The following is a 17191-nucleotide window of genomic DNA, read 5'->3' on the forward strand; positions in this document are numbered from 1 at the left end:
ATGACTAGTACCATTTTTATTCCCGTTGCACTCTTCCACTCATTGCAGATACCCCAACTTTTATTTTCTCTTTGTGAATATTTTTACTATTTTAAACGAGTTTGGTTTTAAGCAACTTTTTCTGAGGAAACAATCTAGAAATTTATTCCTAATTATTACACGACATTCTCCTATACTTGGAATAGCCTTCGTGCTGCTCATTTTTTAGTTGGTCAAGTTTTTGGCACCGTTGCCCGGGATAATTGCTTGACGTAAATTTAAACTCGTTATTTTTAATTTTTATCTCAAATATTTCTTTCACTATCTTATCTCTGATTACACATTTTACTTGTCACCTACTACTCAGTCGATTGAACCTTACTTATGCTATTTGGATTGATATTTCATGTCATGGGTGAGAGACAATTTAAATAGGTTGCTTAGAGTTACATTGAGCACTGAGAGTAACAGACACAACTAAGAGATAGATAGCTCTTCTGTTTTTTTCTACAGATATGGACATTGGAATTGAACAAACCATGGCTGCACCTGCACTCTTAGGGATTATTTGCAGCCCACTTGCACCACTACACTAACATGCATTATTTTACCTGCTGATCAGCCAGTTCAATCAAAAATCTGACGAGACTTTCTAGGCCAACTGTGAAAAGTTTAAGGATTTGGTGAACATCTGTCCATATCACGGTTTTAAATCCTGGAGGCTGGTGAATTATTTTTACACTAGTCTCACTCTAGAATGCAAGTAGTTTGTTTAGACTATGTGCAATGGAGAATTCTTTAGCAATGAACCTTATGAAGCATTGTCATTTTTTGACTATCTTGTTGAGAGCACACAACAATGGAATACTCGGACTGATCGAGTTTCATTGACAGCACAGCCACTGAGGGCTATTGCTGGTGGGGACATATATGAGCTGAAGGAGGACACAGACGTTCAAGCCCAAATAGCTGCATTGACTAGAAGATTAAAGGTCATGGAGATGGAAAAAGTGAAGGCCGTGAAAGCAATAAAGGCATGTTCTTTATGTGCTAATTCAAACCACAAGACCCAAGACTGCCCAATTATGCCAGTCTTTTAGGAGAAATGGTCTGAGCAGATGCAGTCAACGAACTGGGTTAACAGAGCACAAAATCAGCCTTTCTCCAATACATATAATCCGGGGTAGAGGAATCACCTAAATTTCTCATGGAGGAATGATCAACCTGGTCCGTCTCTGCCACCTTCTCAGCAGCCATTTCATCAGGTTGCTCCTCAGCACCAATATCAGCCATATCAGAGTTCTCAGAGCTATCCTTTTGTAGCACCTCTAGGATTTCAGCCTCATGTAGCTGCATAGAGTTCTCAACCTCAATCATTTGCGAAGAAGTCTTTAGATGACAGTATGGCATAGATGGCCAATACATTTCAGCAATTCATGCAGATTCAGGCCACCACAAACAATCAAAGCACTCAAGCCATAAAGGACTTGCAAGGCACCATCAATAAGATGAGCACAACATTGAGCATTCTAGAGAAAGGGAGATTTCCAGCACAATCTCAGCCTAATCCTCAAGTATACCGACAACAACCACAATAGTTACATAATATCTTAGGGGAGGTTATTAAGACAGCGAAAGCCGTTCTTATTTTGAGAAGTGGAAATGAAGTTCCCCAACCTGAGATGACCATAGACAAATAGGTAGTTGCTCCTATACATGAAGATGTAACAAAGACTAATGAATGTGAAAAAGAACCAGAGATAGTGAGACCAGAGTCAAAGAAGCCTGTGAGTGCAGAGGTCAAAACTAGTAGGGGTACCAACCTGTGGTTCCCTATCCTCAGAAATTGGCAGCTGGCCAAAAGAACAAATACCACACTGAGATTCAGGAGATCTTCAAGCAAATAAAGATTAATATTCCACTCTTGGATGTCATACAACAAGTTCCTTCATATACAAAATTTCTAAAGGACTTGTGCACAGTGAAGAGGAAGCTGAATGTAAAAAATAAAGTTTTCCTAACGGAGCAAGTAAGTGCATCGATATTGAGCGAGACTCCTTAGAAGTTCAGAGATCCCGGCTCTCCCAATATTTCCATTATGATTGGTGAGTCACGCATTAGAAGAGCTTTACTTGATTTGGGAAGTAGTGTAAACTTGCTAACTTTCTCATTGTATGAGCAGTTGAGATTTGAGTGAGCTAAAAAAGACTTTCATTATGCTACAGTTGGCTGACAGATCAGTTAAGGTGCCGAGGGGTATTGTTGAGGATGTGTTGGTCCAGATGGACAAATTTTACTACCCAGTGGATTTTGTAGTTCTTGATATGCAACAGCCAGCCTCCACTATTTACCAAGCTCCTGTCATCCTTGGAAGACCATTTCTAGCTATGTCAAATGCTTTGATCAATTGCAGAAGTGGAGCTCTGAAGCTTGCTTTTGGAAACATGGCACTTGAGTTAAAAATTTTCAATACTTGCAAGATGCCAGTACATTTTGATGACACAAATGATTTGAATACTATAGAGAGTTTGACACCAACAAAATTTATTTGCTCGACTTTTCATTTCTCTGATGATGATTCCATTTCTTAGACACCTGAATTTTTACTTGATGAAAAAACTGATCATGTTGACGAAAATGTCCTTGAAGCTTTGAACTATTTTGCATATTCTTCTTTACCACTTGAAGTACAATTTGCAGACGTAAGATGGCAGCCACAGTTTGAAACTCTACCACCACCAGACATACTTAAATCTTCAGAGGAAGAAGTTCCCCATTTGGAACTGAAACCACTTTCTCAAGATTTAAAGTATGTTTTTCTTGGTCCTGAAGAATGCATTTTTCCTGTAGTGATTTCCTTGAAGTTAAATCAGAAGGATGAAGCCCAGTTGATTGAAATCTTAAAAAAGCATCGAGGCACAATTAGTTGGACAATAGTCAGCATCAAAGGTATTGATGATGCTATTTGTACCCACATAATCCATCTTGAAGACGATGCTAGACCGGTTCGTGATGCTCAACGTAGGCTACATCCTACCATGAAGGAAGTCGTCAAAGATGAAGTGCTCAAACTGCTTGCAGTGAGTTTCATTTACCCCATCACAGACAGTAAGTTGGTAAATCCAACTGGAATGGTACTAAAAAAATCTGGTTTAACTGTTGTCGAAAATGAGAAAAATAAATTGATTCCAACTAGAATGGTCACTGGCTGGAGGATATGTATTGATTATAAAAAAACTTAATTTAGCCAGTAGGAAAGATCATTTTCCTTTACTATTTTTGGATCAAATTTTAGAACATGTGACTGGTAATGCATTTTACTATTTCTTGGTTCCCCTGTTACTATTTTCACTGACCACTCTGCTCTTAAGTTTTTGTTGGCTAAGAAAGATGCAAAACCACGCTTGATCCGATGGATTTTACTACTTTAAGAGTTTAACATCACCATTAAAGACGAGAAAGGAGTCGAAAATGTGGTGGCTGACCATCTCTCCAGATTGCCACCATCTTCCTCTTCAAAAGTCATCATTCCTCTTGATGATAGTTTTCCGGATGATCAGCTATTTTTGGTTCACAAAGCTCCCTGGTTTGCTGACATAGTCAATTATTTGGTGATTGAACAAATGCCCTCTGAATGATCCATCCAAGATAAGCGCCGATTTCATTCTGAGAAATATGGTATCACACACCCAGTTTCTACCCCTATCACCCTCAAACAAATGGGCAAGCAGAATTGACAAACAGCGAGATCAAGATTATTTTGGAGAAAACTATCATTCTAATAGGAAAGACTGGTCAATTAAGCTTCTTGATGCTTTGTGGGCTTATAGGAAACCTTTTAAAACTAATCTAGGGATGTCCCCTTATCGATTAGTTTATGTTAAAACTTGTTATTTACCTGTTAATATTCAACATCGAGCTCTTTAGGCTATAAAACATGTTAACATGTCACTTGATAAAGTTTCAGGGTTGAGAAAATTACAGATAAATGAATTGGATGAGGCTCGTTGAGATGCCTATGACAATGCTCAGCTGGCAAAGGAATGCATGCAAATTTTACATGATCAGAAAATCCATCCCAAGCATTTCACACTTGGCCAGGAAGTTCTTCTTTACAACACTTGCTTAAATATTTTTCCTGGTAAATTGAGATCCCGATGGAGTGGGCCGAACATTGTAAAGAAGATTCATCCTCACGAGGTTGTAGACATTGTCAATCCGAAAAATAGCAATAGTTTCACTATTAATGGACAACGTCTAAAGCCATTTCTGATTGCATTTGATCCAAACGAATAGATCTTGCTTGTGCAAAACCCTAGGGAAGTATTTTGATTTTGATTTTTTTTCTTCCCATTACGGCTTTTTTTAATTGCATTTTGTCTTTTATCTATATTTATTGTTTTGCTTTGATTTTATATTACATGCTAGGTTGTTTGTTTTGCTTACTTATTCCTGTGCACTTTGATTTCTTTCGTTCGATTCATTAAGGATCATGTCTCTCACTAGTTGAGGGGTAGCGTGTGTGCACCAGATAACACAATTTTACATTAATGTGATGTGTATTGATATACAAATGATTAACACACACTCTATTTCAATCATTTTGTGAAATTTGAGCACCTTGGTGGAGTGGTTGAGCGGAATTCTTTTTGTGAAGATTTATTTTCAAGCTTGAGCATAGAACATAGTTTTTTTTTTTGCATCATATTTTGTTGATGTGTGACTTGAAATACCGGGATGCTATACTTATTGAGATAAGATTTGGTAAGATTTATATAGAACGAATGACAAATCTTGAAGGACATTTTGTACATGCTTACACTTGTAGTGTTTCTTATTTATTGTTCACTGATTTAACATAGGAAAAGTAAACTGCAGGACTACCGAGCCATGCTGAAAAAAAATAAAGGAAAAAAAGAAAGAAAAAAAGGAAAAGAAAAAGAAAGATTTGAAAAGAATAGAAAAAAAAGGGATAAAGGCGACTTAGTGAGCTTTCCTAAGTAAAAGGCTAGAAACAGTTACCAAAAAATTTGGGGGTTGAGTGTTCAACCTTTAAACAAAATTGGCGTGAAAACTGCTACTTCCTTAGGCTTTGAGATAGTTAGAATTAGTAATGATTAATCTTAAAGTTGAAAAATCATAGGACAAATCACGGTTTGTAATGAGGAACACACAATTGTTTAGCTACACACACATATGAGTTTTGGGACATTTACCCCAATTCTATGTGAATGATTGTTGAGACAGTCTTTGTGGGTATAGCTCCTGGGGTTGAAAAGTCATGGGTCACCTTTTGTGAGAATTCAGAATTGTGTTTGACTGCTTTTGTTTGGATTTTGATTTTTATGCAATATTCATCTCAATTAATTTTCACTATTTTGCTCAAGGATTAGCAAAAGGCTAGTTGGGGGGTGTGATTAAACTGAATTATTGTATATTTTATACATTTAAAACACATATATTTAAGTTATTTCATTACATTATTATTGGTCCTAGATGGAAAAATAGTTAAGATGCATAAATCTGAGTTGTGATTTAAATTGATTTTTAGCATAGTTAATACTTAATTTTATAACTTGTGATTTAATTGGGCAACACATTTTTGATATTCTATTGTTTCTCTTTATTTTATTTTATTTTATTTTTTATTTTATTTTATTTTATTTTTATTTTATTTATTTTTCTTTCCAAGCCAAAAAATGCAAAAGCATGAGAAAAGTCAAAAGGCACAAAAAGGCAAGTCAAAGAGGCACCAACATTTTTTATCTATGGGTGTTTGGACTTTAGACGGAAGCAAGACATAGAGGGCTTTTGGGTTTATTGCTCATATACAAGAACTTTTCTTTTAGGCTGGAGGGTCTTTAACGCCAACACAAAAAAAAAGAGTTTTTTCTTTTTGACTTCTGGAGAGACGCACACAGCAACGCCGTTGAAGAACCTTGAAGGGTCCAACTGCCGCTGCTCAGCCTCCTCCACTGCCTACCGCCTCCATTTACATTCATTTGGTTTGCTCTTTCCACTCTCTACTATTTATTTAATTTTAGTTTAAAGTTTATGATGTATTTTTTAGATATTTGGCTTAGACATTTGGACATTTTATTTGCTATTTATTTACTTGATATTAGTTATTTTTCTTGCTTTTCTAAGCTTCCATTAAATAAATATTACAATTGTTATGGATTGATTTTGAGAATTTATGATTTAAATACAACGATGAACCCTAGATTTTTTATTTTAGGGCTTTTCAATTTTCAACTCATATTGCATTAATTATTTTCTAATCTAGCTTAGTTCTTAATTTAGTTTTGTTAATCTTTTAGTTCCATTGCATATTAGGTTAATTAAGACTTAATTAATTTTGATTTTATTAATTAATTTTCTGATTAATTGAGATTATTTAGCTTAGTTGGTTTCTTAATTGTTAATTTCAATTTGTTAGTCTCTTATATTTCATTTCGACACTCAAATAATCTAAAAATATAAATCTAGTTCATGACTAGTGCCATTTTTATTCCCGTTGCACTCTTTCATTCATTGCAGATACCATAACTTTTATTTTCTCTTTGTGAATATTTTCAACATTTTAAACGTGTTTGATTTTAAACAACTTTTCCTGATGAGACAATCTAGAAATTTATTCCTAATTATTACGCGACATCCTCCTATACTTGGGATAGCCGTCATGCTGCTCATTTTTTAGTAAGTCACTTAGAATAATTTCTGAAGGTTTAGTTTGAGGTTAGAAACATGTCATAATAAGTTTTAATTTTTGTCTTGTGTTGATCATCAAAGCATATATGATTCTAACTTAGTGCAATTTTTATCACAGCCACTACCTCACTGCCAATTTCAACAGTCTGTAAGTTGGCCTCTAACTTACACTTTGATGATTATTTATGATTTATTGATAAATATTGCATTTAATTTATAACGGTTATTTTGAGCATGAAATGTCATATCTTATGTTTCATTTTGTCATTTTGCATACAACTATCATTTTTCAAATGTGCCACATTTATTCATATCATGAAAATCTTAATTGTTTAAGTATTGCATGAAAAAAAATTATTCTTTATCACGACCTCAAAGGCTAGGATGAGGAAGTATCCTGGTAGAACTCCTCTGTCTACTATGGAGTATTTAAATATGGAGTGCTAACACTTGGGTTGACGAAAAACAGTCAATAGATTTCAAATGGATTCTTTTTAAAGAACGCTAGAGCGAAGTCATATATTACGACACTTAATGTTGGTGGGTGTACATGTTATGATTTGTACGATATTATGTTATGTTATATTATCAATGCATTAAGAATGAGTCTATAGATAATGTAGTTTCAGCGTGAGTTGTACCATAGTCACCGGCAGGTATTCATAGTGCATATGGAGAACTGTGATGATACCATACGTTACGTTAATTCCATGATTTTATTATAATTCTTGATGAAAGACTAAGTTTTTAACGACGGAAGTGAAATTATGTTCTCTGTAAGAAAATGTGCATCAAAAGTTTATTTTCTAGAGAAATTTGAATGGGAGATAAATAGAATTTTTCTGTATTGCACGTATTTCGTGTTTATCATTCATCATGCATAATCTATCTTTGTGCACATTAGTTGTTTAACTTACTGAGATTTCAAGTAAATCTCATCCTTTGTGGGCCTACTATCATTTCACTCGAAATGAGAGAAGTTGTAGGTGCAGATGAATCCAATGGACGAGTGGATTAAGAGGATTGAGGAGGAACCAAACGTCGACAAGAGACTTGATCTTATTTTGATATTTCTAGGCCTGACCCTTCATGCCATAGAGCGCATGAAGCAGCTAATTTAGTTTTTTTGGAAATATTGTGTACTAAGATTAAGCTACATGATGATTTGAAAGTTATGGTTTAATCAATATTATTGGGATGATTTAGTTATTCTGACATAAGTTCATTTTAACCCTTACTTCATGTTGCAATTATTGCATACTGTTAGCTGCATTTCTATGATGCATTGCATATTAACTATCATGTACGAGATATGTAATATTGTGTTGCATGTCTCGACGTCTCTTACATCCCAAGTGGAGGTCAGGGGCATCACACTTGTTGATTGATTCTAGACGATTGATGACTGTGGAGGAATTAGTAGCAATGTTTTGCCTTTTGGTGGGCCATGCATAAGGACAACACATTGTCGGGACTGATTTCAAAATTCGAGCCAAACAATTAATCTTTATATAACGGTAGTGATAAGGGCTCTATGTGAGCTTGGGAGACATTATTGCGCCAACACACATAGATGGGGTGCACCCCTATATTGCAAGCAATCCTCGAAATTTTCCTTGGTTTGAGATAAAAAATTTCCCATGAAATTTCCCATTATTCAAAAAAATCCGTAACTTGAGTTGACTAATATGAAACCAAAATAAAATATATCTAAGGTAATTATTTATGTTTTAATTTCATATGTGAAATGTTTGAAGCATATTTTTTTTCTCTATTCGTAATTAACTGTATGTTTTGGATGAAATTTGCTCAAGTTACTATTATCTAATCTATTTTGCTTTCCCGTGCACTTTGGGATTTTTGTCCCCTATCCTAGAGAAAAAGATATCACAGGAGTGATCGTCATAATCAACGTTCATTTCGGGGGTATAAAGACTAATTTAATTACCATCATTTCTTAATTCGTAATGTTATAGAATGCACCTTTGGTGTGTTGAAAAAAAGCTTTAAAAGTTTAAGCTTAGTGCTTGTATAATTCGTTGGGAGGCAAGGACTCATGGTTACAGCATGTTTTACGCTGCATAATTTTATTAGAACAATTACTCCCAACAATTGGATATTTGAGAGATGGAGCAACATGCAGCTCTCTGAAAATGCGCGTGGGTTTGGTGATGGAGCTGGATCATCTCATCATCCAAACATGACAATTGAATCAAGCCAAGTTATGGCTGCAATAAAAGATGAGATTGCAATACCTATGTGGGCAGTTAGGGGTGGCCATTGAACATGTAATTAAAAATGGGCATATATGTAATTAAGTTATTTATTGTAATGGTGTAGTTCTTACTGAAATATATAAACATTTTCCAATATTTAATATCGGTACGATTGGTGCTTTAAATATTAATATTTAATGAAAAATTTGTGATATTCGAATTAAATAAATACCCAGATACTAAAGTTTATAAGAGCAATAAATTGTGTAATTATAATTTAATAAAAAATTTAATAAAAGCAATATACAAGTGTCTGCTAGGTTGAATTTTCGAATTAACAAAATCAGGATTCAACTATAGTTTATAAGAATTCTCAATTTCTAAGCCATTATCATATAGTTTTTCAATAACAGGAAAAATGAGAGTTTTCGTGCCTATATTTTTATGAAGATTACTATGTAGGTAATTTTTGGTGGGACCCATGGATAATATTAGAATTTTCGGAACAAATAAATTGGCATCCAAAATAACATATGGAAGCTTTTGAAGTATACATTCCAAAATAAATTGAATTTCTTGGAAATATTAAATTATATAAATTATTTTAAATTATAAAGTTTAATTTTGGGAAAAAAATATTTTTATGGGTATTTTATTTAATAATTGATATTAATTAATGGAAAATATTTTAATAACTATTGCCTAATCATTTAAAAATTTATACAATAATTGATGGGATCCACAACTTTATCAAACTAAAAGAAAAAAGTTAAAAATATCTCATTTCACCTCTATATCCAAACACACACATTTTTAGAAATCATTTCATTTCATCTTAACTCAAATATCTCAATACTATTTACACATTTATCATCTTATCTCATCTCATCTGCGAAAACAAATCAGGCTTGAGATTATTGCTTTGGTTGACTATACTAGTTATTGAACTATAAACTTGGGCATGAAATTTCATATATATATATATATATATATATATATATATATATATATATATATAGACACACACACACACAAACACACGCACTAGGTAGGAGCCTACATGTTAATGCCTTTTTATACAGTAAATATATTTTAAGATGCATATATATCAATTAGAACAAAATATATGATAAATGTAAAGATAGTCGTAAATCTATGTAACAAATTTTACAAATGGTTATAATTATACTTGAAAAAAAATTAAGGAAATAGAAAATGTAAAACTATTGAACATATAACAAATCAAATGTTTAAAACTTATTATATTGAAATCATAATAGGACATGCATTTCTCTACTGATAAGACCAATTAAACATATACAAAATAATAATAATAATAATAATAATAATAATTTTTTTCTTATAAATGAAAAAGAAAAATAATATTTTTTAATTAATTCAGAAAATTATATGGATATAATTGCTATTGAAATGATAAAATTTAAAAATAGACTATTAATATGAAATTTAAAAAAGAATCATGGTTTTTTTTCAAATAAAAATAATTTTAGTTTAAAAAGTGTTATTCAATATGATTCATTATGATAAAAAATAATATGAAGACAATTATTTTTTTTAGAAAAAGTCTATGGAAGGGCCCCGGTAAATTAGCCCCGTGGCACACCATGAGATGACATCCATGTTTTTTCTTTCTTCTGACAGTGTAAAACATGTTTCTTTTCTTTTTTTTTTTCATTTTATGAATTTTTAAATAAATAAAAAATCAAATGCTTTAGAATTAAACTTGGATAATTGAATAAAATTTGGAAGTACAATTGGTGTAAATCTCTTACTTTTTATGGTACAATTGAACTTGTATAATGGAATAAAATTTAGACAATGCTAGTGTGACTATCAAATATGCACACTAGTATAAATGAGTTATTTTATTTTATTTTATTATTTTTCTTTATGATTTTTTAAACATCTTTAACTATTAAGAAAAAAATTAAAAAAATGTAAACTTACTAATAGTCATTTTCTTAACTATTAAGAAAAAAATAAAACAATAAAAAATATGAGTGAACACATTTGGTGGACATATTATCATTTTCCATAAGATTTTGTTATGGCATTATCTTGTGCAATTGGCACTATTATATTTTTTTCCAGTTTCATTGAGTTTCTAACTTTCCTTCATTTATGGTTTGGTTCCTGAATAAATAAATGAGTCAAAGTCAGTAGAGGGGCAAGGCCAAGACTATTGTGGCACTTGACGATAATGTGAGTAGTATTTTTCTAGAAGAATAAAATACAAGGATAAAGAAAGGTGAAAAATCAATTGTACTAATGAAAATAAGCAAAAAATCAAGACTAAAAAAAATCTAAACTTCAGCAAAGTATGAGCATTAGTCTTCACATTGAATGACTACCAAGCAAAATATATTCCATCATGATTTTGATTCATAAATACTTGTATTCATTAGTACTAATTTGGAATTCATTAGCATTGACATCATCAGAATGCATCATCATGGTCATTTTACAAAATACAACAACTTGCCCAATGACTTAAGCAATTTACATGTTCCTAAGCTACCTTAAATTCAACCAATATGTCAAACATTACATCAAAATTCAACTAATAATGAAGTGATACATTTAAACTTTCTCATAATCACTTCAATGCATAATTTTCTTAATATCTTCAATTTTGAGAACTTTCATCTCTGATATAGTGCATTTGCCATGAATAATACACATTGTTAAATAACACAATACACTGTAAATAACAAAATAACAAGTAAAATGTTGCATGGTTGTGAGCATACACCTGAGTTATGACACTGTGTTGTGTTCCTATCATATAATCTTGTTGCAAGTTAGCTGTATTGGGAATCAAGTATTCGTCCATTCCACCTCTTTTTATTGTTTCACATGACTGATTTTTTTTTCCTTTTATTTACACCACTAGTGTCCTTTACCTTCTTGTTCCATGTATTCGACCTCTTGGAAATCTTTTCTATTGGAAGCACTCTCCGCTTTGATGGTGGTCTATCTTTGCCTCACACAACGTGAGGACTGAGCACTTTTGTTGAGCTCACTATTGTGGGTTCAGTGGGATCATTACCTCTAGAAGGTGAGGTTGGAAGTCTCGAGGAAAGATAATCGCCATCCATGATATCTAATCGCTTCAGCATATCAATACAATGTTCCTCCATTGTAGAAGCATTTTTGCTACCTTACAACATCGCCTCATGATTCGATCATATTTTTGTGTCTCAGGATTTTCACTCAAGCCATCGTAACTACTCTTGATAAGGGTATACTTTCGTTTTATATCTTCCTCCATCGTTCCAAAATATATTTTTCAGGCACAGTTTGAACATTTTGTGTATCTAAAACAGAAAGAGCATGTTGACACATGATACCTCTCACCTCCAATTCATCTTTATTAAAATAAACTGAAAATGCAACTAATTTGACAAAGTCATCAGTATTAATTTTGTCATCCACATGATACGTTGAAATTGCACATTCATTTTTGTAAAGATGAGCATTGCAACAAATCACTCCTATTATTTCCTTTTGCACTTCCTTAAACTTGGCAATTGTGTACACATGTTGAAATATCCTCTCAAATGGTAAAAGAGATATGCATGGAATTGTATAATTAAAAGAGTGGAAGTCTGATGCATTCTCGTTCCCAACCTTCTTCCTCAAGGCATTGTCAAATTGATCGACAAACTCTTTAAGTGTAGTGCTTGAATGAACAAAACCATCAAAAAAGGCATTCATACTTTCACTACGTTGTGTGGTGCTCATCCCTGCCCAAAATGCATCTTTTAAATACAACAGTACCCAATGCATCCTCTCACTGTATAGACTTTGCAGCCATGCATGATCATGCAAGTTGTAGGTGTCAAGAAATAAGCCCCAATGCTTCTCGAACTCCTATGCAGTTGGACAGTCATACACACAACGCTGAAGTGTACTTTTTAGCCCACTATTGTATTGAGCATTGGAAGCCAACTTCTCTAGCAATTTCCTCATAATGTGCCACAAGTAGTATCTATGACTTGTTAGGAAAAAAACAATTGAAATTGCATTTTTCATTGCCTTGTCTTAATCCGTTATTATAGTTTTTGGAGCTTTTCCATTCATGCAAGACAACCATGTTTGGAATAACCAAACAAATGTATTTGTGTCTTCAAATGATATCAATCTTGCCCCCAATAGTATCGATTGGCCATGATGATTCACACCCACGAATGGTGCGAATGGCATACCATGCATATTAGTGAGGTATGTCGTATCAAACGTCACAACATCCCCAAAATAATCATATACTGCCCTACTCCGTCCATCAGCCCAAAACACATTTCTTAATCTCAAATCATCATCTAAATCCATCAAGGTAAAAAATCCATCATTCATTACTTGCATTCTCATAAAATATGCACGAAGTGCCTCAGCATCTCCTTTGCCAAGGCGAAGTTGTATGGCCTTGTCAATATAATTACGACAATCCTTCTCTAGAAATTGAAGATTCTCGAACCCACTTGCATTAACAACTAAAGTGTTGAAGCTTTTGTTCATGCGTACCCCAGCTCTATCGACTACGTCTAATTTCCTCTTGGTGATTGTGTCAATTTCCCTATGGCATCTAAGGTATCTGGACTTTTGGAGACTCAACCCATGATTGTGTGCATTCTCTACTATAGTTATACGCCACAAGCCGTTTACTAGCATTGCATTGATCTTGGCCTTGCATTCTGTCTTGCTGGTCGGACGTGGCTTAGAAACATCACGTGTGCGGTTACGTACCTTACCACCACGAGCACATCCTAGAGTTAAGTATTTGAAAGTACTATCCACATCCTTTTTGACTCTTTGAATGCTAACCCCAAACCCCAGCTGCTTCCCATATTGCTTATAATAAGCTTGGAGATCCTGTTTAGTATGAAACATCAATCCACGAGTGGGTTCTTCAAGAGTAGAATTCTCGTTGAAGACATTTCCATTTTCAATTTCATCATCATCCTCCTCTGCAACCTCAATATGAGCTTCAGGTGTAATTTCATGTTGTCCATCTACTCCATCTTGTTCGTTATCCACCTCTAAAATAGTTCCAAAATCCTCATCTTGTCCATTCAAATTCTAGAAAATCATATATGGGCAGAAAATCATGCATGGGCAGCTAAATTATTAATGCTTCAGATCCAAAAAGAATTATTAATAAAGGTATACCTATTGATCAAATTCATCATCCCTTGAATCTGAATCTTGAATGAGAGTCTTTTCAACTTCTATAGACGAACAAAGATTGAGTAGATTTGGATAATTAGTTTATGATGGAAATGGTTTGATTAGCAGCTGTTGCAATTTTGAATTATTCATGTGTAAATACTTGTGACACAAATAAACAAAATGTCTAAAAAAAAAAACTAAACAAACATATTACCTGAATTACCCGTGGGTGATAAGAGTTGGCATTTGGATAAGGAATCAAAAGAGAATAAGGATTGAAATGAGAAAAGAATGCAGGTGGCATTGCCCTATTATAGACCTAACGGAAAATGAAGCAATTAGCCAAATAAACCTAAATAAAATCAAATAAATAAGTTTGATTGTGAACCTGCTCGTAGCAGACACTAAACTACATTGCAAAAAGATAAGTAAATTATTTGAGCAGTCACTAAAATCCAGAAATGAGCAGATCAAGATAGTTCAATCTCCTTGCATTTTAAGCATGCCACATTCATCTAGATGCATTAATTTTTTTATTTTTTTATTTTTTGTGACTTTTTGTTCTATTGACTTTTGGCCTGATCTTAATCAAATTGCTAACTATCAAAAAACAATAATATTTATCATCAACAAATCTTGTATCATATACAATGTGATTATAGTTGGGTTTAAATGAACATAGCAAGGGTTTCCAAACAACCTAACTAAAATTAAACTAATATATTTTTTAACTTCACTAAAATGAAAGCACCTTCTTTACGAGACAGAATCGTTGCTTTCACAATGGCAGAAAATTCTTCGTGGCGTCTACTCACAACATCAGCTTCCTCACACCAGACTGAAAGAGAGAAAATCGGAAGAAGAGGAATAAAACTGACTGAAATACAGAGTTCTTTTTAAAAAGATATTTTAATTTTTTTATTTAAAAAATTAAAATAAGAAAAAAAATAAAATAAGTACAATTGTCAGAAAAAAGAAGATAAAAGAAAGCTAGAAGAAGATGTCAAGTCACTGTGCGCCGCGGGGCTGGTTAAATGGGACCGTTCTGTAGCAACTCTCTTTTTTTAAAGAGTGATGCTACGCCTACCGCTCCCAGCTCCCGCTGGGAGCTACCGTTAGGCTATTTTTTTTTTTTTTAAACTTTTTTTACATGTAATATTTAATACTTTTAAATATTTTTTAAAAAAATAAAAAAATCATAATATTATTAAAAAATACTTTCTTAATCACTAAGTAAAAAAAAAATTAAAAAATTACAGCGGTAGAATAGAGCGGTAGAAATAAACGGTAAGAGTAGTATTTTCCTTTTTTAAAACGATATCTTATAGTAATAAAAAATTATATTTTAAATTTAAAGACAAAATTTTCATTTTTTAACTTAAACATAATATTATTATTCTTTTCAATTTTGGAATTGCATCTTAGAAAATGAAAAGATGTTCTTACCAAAATAGTTTTCTAAAGGACAAAAGTATTATTAATCTTTTTAATAATACTTCAAAATAAAAAATACTATTAGGCCAATGACCTATAATTTATTTTCATGAATTACTATGAAAAATAATATGAAGATAATTATTATTTTTTTCAAATAATATAATTTTTTAAATCTAAGAAGAAATATAAAAAACATTATAATTTGTTAATTTGTTCCACGTACAAATTTTACTTGACTTCCTTTCCTGCCCTCGGCCTTTTAATAAACCAAAATCTTCATTAGACTATTTGTAAGTTATTAATATTTCATTCTTATTATTATTATTATTATTATTATTATTATTATTATTATATTCTAACTAATAGTAGAATAATAAAAAATTTAATTATATTTTTAATGATGAACCAGGACAAAACGAAAATGTAGAAATCAAACAAAAATTATTATAAAAGAGGAGATATGTAAAAATAAATTTTATATAGAAGTCTTATACCACACACTTCCACTTAATTAATATGTGATTTATTATTTTGTTATTCTATTTTAATACTTAAATATATATGTTTTTAAACAGAAAAATAAAAATAACAAATAAAGCTTATTTATAATATTTTTTTATATAAAATAAAAGTAATAGTTGAGATAGTTATCAAAAATAAAAAAAAAATATCAAGGATAATGCTAGGGGGCTGCAAATGTACCGGACTGCCCCTAGTGCATTTGAATTTTTAAAAAAAAAAATTTAATCATTCTTAACTATTTAATACTATATTTATTATATATATATATATAACTTTACTAATTTTCACTTTATTAACTATTAAAATAAAATGAAATACCCACTATAACTTTGAAGGAGCGAATATACATTCTCCATGATATTGAGGATGAAAAAAAGCTCCTCAGCTACCGGTTTTCTAATGTACACAACACACTTGATGTGTGAACCCGGTTTAAGGTCACATCACGGTTTAGAGATAAAAAAAAACCGTCTCCCCTTTTCCTCCCTCACATCACGGTTTAAGGTCAAATCACGGTTTAATGAAATACCCACTACTGTGCTTCATCTCTTTTCTTTTCTAGGACTGCAAGTTATAATAAAAAAATCAGATCGGACCGACCTGAATCGATAAAATTGATTCGGTCCGGTTCAAATCAGTTTTCTTAATTTTAAAACCGATTGGTACCGACTGGTTAAGTTCAATACTTTTTAAGATTGAACCGATTTTATTATATATTTTAAATTAATTTTTTAATATTATATATAATTATTAAATTATAATTATATATAAAATAATATTATTATTATAATTTATAACATAAAATTTTAATCTTAAATATAAAAATATATTTCATCGTATGTTTTAAATATAAAATATATATTAATAATATTTTATGTCAAATTTATATTTTATTAAAATAAAAAAAACCGGATCAAATCAAATCTGAACCAATAAAATCGAAATTATCGATTTAGAAGAGTAACAGATGCAATTGATTTTCAAAAATAAAAAATGGGTACAAATCAGTTTGATATTAAATGATGTCCAAAACAGAACCGGACCGATTATATCTTATTTTTTTCCCTCTAAAATTATCTAACTTCCCTCTCGAGCTCCTCTCTCTTCCTCTCACCCGTATCGATTTCATCCTCTCT

The 17191-nt window shown here is 32.1% G+C and overlaps 1 protein-coding gene across 1 annotated transcript; it reads right to left on the bottom strand.

The window, feature by feature from the left end:
• Positions 1 to 12971: 12971 nt before the first annotated feature.
• LOC109005828 (protein FAR-RED IMPAIRED RESPONSE 1-like) lies at positions 12972 to 14400 on the bottom strand. Its single transcript, XM_018984883.1, has 2 exons — positions 14311 to 14400; positions 12972 to 14006 (listed from the first exon to the last, which is right to left on the bottom strand). Exons 1-2 carry the CDS (start codon positions 14398 to 14400, stop codon positions 12972 to 12974), a joined length of 1125 nt encoding a protein of 374 aa, XP_018840428.1.
• Positions 14401 to 17191: the final 2791 nt, after the last annotated feature.

The sequence above is a fragment of the Juglans regia genome, chromosome 13, assembly GCF_001411555.2.
Source record: "Juglans regia cultivar Chandler chromosome 13, Walnut 2.0, whole genome shotgun sequence".
In the NCBI taxonomy this organism is placed as follows: domain Eukaryota; kingdom Viridiplantae; phylum Streptophyta; class Magnoliopsida; order Fagales; family Juglandaceae; genus Juglans; species Juglans regia.

Excerpts from the sequence above, each read along its gene's own strand:
- LOC109005828 (XM_018984883.1), bottom strand. The coding sequence starts at position 14,400 with ATGCCACCTGCATTCTTTTCTCATTTCAATCCTTATTCTCTTTTGATT. Across the intron at positions 14,007-14,310 it reads ATCACCCACGGGTAATTCAG|AATTTGAATGGACAAGATGA; the intron begins GTAATATGTTTG and ends ATGATTTTCTAG.